We start from the raw sequence: 5,161 nt of genomic DNA, 5'->3' as shown, positions 1-5,161 counted from the left end.
TATTTCTCATCAATCACCTCAGGGACGAGATTAAAAACTGTCATTTTTGTATGGTGAAATCTTGTTAAATTTATAAGATTAGTGAGATAAACTACTCAACAGCCGATTAAGTGTCGGTCTGATCATGGTATTACGACGGAAATAACAACAAACACTCTCACCACTCGACAAAACCAACCTTAATAAGGCAACAGCTGAATTAAAACGAAAAATCACTTTTATTAAGAAGAAGCCAATTAATAAACATCTATCTCAACTATTCACTGACAAAAAAGATAATTACTTACTCTGGAAAAGTACCAAATATCTGAAACGTCCAACAATCCACATTGCATCATTAAAAATTGTTTCTAATAAAGGGGCTTAATGTGTTTGTGATAGAGCTAATACATTTGCAAAACATCAGCTGAAACCTTTCGTCCAAATGAGAATAGTGAAATGGCATTCCTCAGTAGTATTCAACAGGATCATGCAAGAATTCCAGCAATCACCATTTATAAACTTAAGTGAAATTAAAAAGCTCAAAGTTAAGAAAGTAGCTGTATTCCATCTAATTACAACAGAAGTGTTAAAGCAGTTACCATACAAATGTTTTGTTGAAGCTCGCCTATATTTTCATTAAAACAATCCATCTGACACATTTTCCAAGCTTGGAATAGTTGTCGATGTTGTTATGGGCCTAAGCCAGGAAAAGATCCTCATTTAGTCTCGTCATACAGACCAATTTCACTACTTCCAAAAATCTCAAAACTTTTTGAAAATTTAATTTATCAAAGATTAAAATCTATAAGAGACGAAAAGCCGTTAATCCCATCGCATCAGTACGGTTTTAGAAACAATTGAATGCTTGAATGCTCATAGAATAACATTCGAAATAAACAAAATAATCACTTTTCAAACTATAAGTATTCTTGATGTCTGCCTACCATATCCAAATACAGCCAAACATCTTGCCATCACGCTCGATGCTAGATTACGTTGGAAAGAGCATATTAAAATAAACAGGATTGAACTTAATCTGAAATTGTCGAAATGAAATGGCTAACTGGGCGAAGGTCAAACCCATTCATACACAACAAATTACTTCTTTATAAACAAATAATCAAACCGATAACGTTTTCAAAACGAAGTGCTAAGAGGCATTGTAAATGCTATAGATACTGCAATAATGCTGATATTTATCGAGACCTAAAGGTGAATACAGTCGCCGAAGAAATAAGGAGTCGGGCGGAGACCACTATAAAAGGCTTAATGCCTCTCTAGTCGATCATGTCAAAAAACTCATGTAGTTTAGTTGGAAGCTAAAATATAAAGGAATTAATTATATACCATGTATGCATGAATATTATTTATTATTAATTGTTGTCATTTTTCAGTTATCCAAATCAAAGTGCTCGTTAGTTTTTGAAGCTAGTTGTAGTGATATCAAACATTGTTGGAATTTAAAAAAAACCAAAATAAGTACATACAAATTTTTTTGAAGCAATAAAATCGTCCACAGTCATCACAGCACTTGGGAAAATCCTCCGTCGTTATCCTCCATCGTGTCGAAACGGTGTCCTCGGAGTGGTCATGTGAATTTGCTGAATAGCCATAAGTTACATGAAGATAAACCAGGCGAATGCGGTGGTTGCGGCACAATATTAGTTGCAATTGTGGCGAAATGATCACGAATAACCAATGCAGTATGAGATGGTGAATTATCGTACTTCTCTGTTCCATAAATTCAGACATAGTAAAAATCGAAGAATTTACTTTCAGAGCCTCACAAAACGACGCATATCTCGAATACTAATGAATAGTTTGACGTCACTAACAGTACTGACAACTTACAAAATAAAAATTTACCGATTCGAAAAACACACGAAGTATAAATAAAAAATTTCAATTTGATCACATTAGAAAAACCAAAAAATCAATCAAAATGAAGAAATCATATGTGTTCTCCGAAGAACAAAGAATAAAAATTAATATTCCATTATATAGTTGTGAAAGTATTAGAAAGACTCCTTATGATGGAGTTTAAAGTTCGGTTCACTAAGGTCTGGGTTGACCTTCTTCATACACTTGGTGCATAAAGCGCCCTCTAAAATATGCAATAGCCAGCCATTATTGCTATGCGTAGTTCATTTAAAATAATGGCTTAACGCTGAAATGTATTCGCCAAGAGCCGATACAATGAGGTTGAAAGCTTTTTGAAAGTGATAATGATATTTCTCCGTTTCTTTTGAGTTGAACCTCCCACACAATACCACCTTTCACTTCGTACTACTTTTGTAGCATTTCGTAAGCGTGAACACAGCTGGTTTCATTTATATAACAAATTCGTTTATTATTTACTAAAACTTCATAAACATTAAAATTAATTAAAAAACATAAAACAAAATCAAACAAAATTATTTAACGCGTACGTATGTATGTTTTTCGTATGTGTAGGTATGTTGAGTGCATTTAAAGTTTAACATGTGCTGTATGCTGACGCGTATGAGTGTGTGTTTGAATGGCCAACTGATGAACAGAGTTCTTCTTTCCTCCATTCTCGCTTTCGATGACTATTATACTAAATATGTTTGTGGAATTTTACTAGTTTTTGGAGCACTCCGATGCTCCTGGGTATTGTTTAACAACCAACACCGTTTACTTCTTCTTCAGAAAGAAGCGGTTGCTGGGTGGTCCATAGCTGGACGATGGCAAGTGAGTGGGCTCTTCCACCACGATGGGTGCCATGGATTCCGGAGCCAAGTATTGATTGCTGGGCGCCTGAACGGTGGGCTGTGGCTGCTCGCCGGCGGCGAAGGGCAATGCAGTTGGCAAGTCAAAGGCATCGGCGGGCAAATCGTTTACGAACTGTGGCTGTTGGTCGTGCGATTGCGGTTGCTCCGACTCCAAGGCAGGCTGAATGGTGGTGAGTGGCGCTGTGAGATCAGCAGCGAACTCATCAGTTGCAGGAGCGCCATACTCGGCGGCAGGCAAATCAGCATGACGAGGATCCATATCGGCAGCGATAAAGTTGTTGTTGCCATTGTCATTGGTGTTATCATTTTGCTGTTGTGGTGGTGGTCCATAGACGGGAGCTTCCTCTTTCTTGGTCTTGTACTTGATGAAGTAGACTTCCGGTTTGGAGGGTTTGGTTGGTGCCGCTGTAGGTATAACAATATCCTTGGTGGCTTCGGGTTTCTTGTGCAACACATAGATGAGTGTCTTCTCTTCGTTTTGTGGTGGTGGTGGCACAACTGGTGGACGAATGGATGGTGGTGCTGGAGCCTTAATGAACACGATTTTGTAGTGCTTTTGCTTGGCGGCTGGCGCATGACGCACGCGTGTCTCGATCACATCCTCATCCTCGAAATCCTTGGGTGGCACGTGCACGTATACATGCTTGTGCACGGTGGTCGGCTGTGGTGCGTAAGGGTAACCGCCCTCTTGTGCTATGCTCGACTGTTGGTAGGCGGCATTGTAGGAGTCTTGCTGATCGAGTGGCAGTGGTTGAACCGCCTGGTACTGCTGCTGATTGACATCTTCGGGTCCAGCTGCTTCGGCTGGCTGCTCAATGTTGTTCAATGCGGGCTCACCGGCGAGCGGTGTGCCATAAGTGGTCGGTGGAGGTGCGGCAAAGTTGCCAAAGGCATGCTCGGAGGGCAGCTGCTGGTGCAGTGAGGCGGGATCTGGAAGTGCAAGAAGAGAGTGTGTTGGAGATTAGAGGCTGTAGGAGTCGTTGGGAGTGATTTTTTTTAATAAACTCAAAATTTGTAACGATATTTTTTAAATTTTGTGTTTTAGGTTGAAGTTTCTCCTCAAAAGTTGTGATATTTTATTCAATATTATTAAAGCAGCTTTTATTTTGGAAAACAAATATTCTCTTGTGTGTCTAAACTATTGTTTTTTTAATCTCTTTACATTTAAAAATATTCAAAAAATTTATACAAAAAAATTTTAATTTTAAAAACCGTTTATTTTAAAAATCGGTATCCAAAGGTATTAAAATTATATTTGTTTACTTTTTTTTTAATAAAAAATTTTGAATAGAAAGTTAATAATTTCCAATCTTTAAAAAGTCATTTGAGATTTTTACAGATTTCAATTTTTCTTATTCTTGAATAAATATTTGGCACAATTAATGGACTCTTTAGACTTTTTATACTATAAAAAATAATGATTAAATATCAACCATTTATTTTGCCCTCCGAACTGAGTTTGGTTTCAGATTAAATTTTTTAAGTCTTAAATTTATATAGATCACTTCAATCTTCTGTATTTTCATAAAAATCCAATTAATTAATAAAATTTTTAAAACTAATTTTTCGATATGGCAACTCTGTTTTCAAAACCAAATTTTTGAATTCTTATATTTTCCAGCTTTTTTAATATCCATGAAATCAACTAATTTGAAGCATAATCTTGAATTGGATTTAGTCGATTCACTATTCGAGGAAAATATTAGTTTTCCAAATTTTGTTTCATAAATTTTATTTCTTCAGCTGAAAACTGTTATATGTTTTCAAATATTCGGTTGTATATTATAATTTGTTTGCGCAACACTAACTCTGCAGTAATCCATTGTAGGTGTAGCCTACAAGCGGCGCCTCAGGACGCGCCAAAACGCCCGCAATCAAGCAGCTCACTAACACAAATACACGCATTATGCACAATAAACAAAACACAAACAAATTAAAGGCTACAAATCCTTTAAAGAAAATGTTCAAAGTATTCCAAACTGTATAACACTGCCTCTTTATCCACCGGAAGCGTGCACTCTATAGCGGTAAAGGAAGCTTTGTAGGGAAGAGCAAGTCACGAACTGATGCCAAACCAACGGTCACAACTGTAATTTATATGATTCCAAAAAACTGATGCGCATTGCAACAATTGACGTTCGACCATTAACACTTGAAACTCATACAAGGCAACTGCAGAAGCAACAACACCAAATACCAACAACTGCAAAAGAAATACAAAAACCAAAAAGGCAAAAAAAATCGAAAAAACCCAAAAGTAACCGAAATTTCGAACTTTTGCTTTGACTAAAATGCCATTAAAATTTGTAATTGAACTTTGGCGATATAGCAAAGCGCAAAAGCGATCGGACAACAAGCAATGCATGGCAACAACAACACAAGCACAGCCGAACGAAATGAAGAGCAACTTGAAAGAGCCAAGAAAG

The 5,161-nt window shown here is 36.9% G+C and overlaps 1 protein-coding gene across 1 annotated transcript; it reads right to left on the bottom strand.

Annotated features, from left to right (window-relative positions):
* Positions 1–2,327: 2,327 nt before the first annotated feature.
* On the bottom strand, positions 2,328–4,819 carry LOC105224516 (uncharacterized). Its single transcript, XM_011202622.4, has 2 exons — positions 4,544–4,819; positions 2,328–3,665 (listed from the first exon to the last, which is right to left on the bottom strand). The coding sequence occupies exons 1-2, from the start codon at positions 4,638–4,640 to the stop codon at positions 2,638–2,640; spliced, it is 1,125 nt and encodes a 374-aa protein (XP_011200924.2). The 5' UTR covers positions 4,641–4,819; the 3' UTR covers positions 2,328–2,637.
* Positions 4,820–5,161: the final 342 nt, after the last annotated feature.

This window comes from Bactrocera dorsalis, chromosome 2, assembly GCF_023373825.1.
Source record: "Bactrocera dorsalis isolate Fly_Bdor chromosome 2, ASM2337382v1, whole genome shotgun sequence".
Lineage (NCBI taxonomy): Eukaryota > Metazoa > Arthropoda > Insecta > Diptera > Tephritidae > Bactrocera > Bactrocera dorsalis.
Note: the sequence above shows the minus strand (reverse complement) of the source record. Positions and strands in the feature narration are given on the sequence as shown.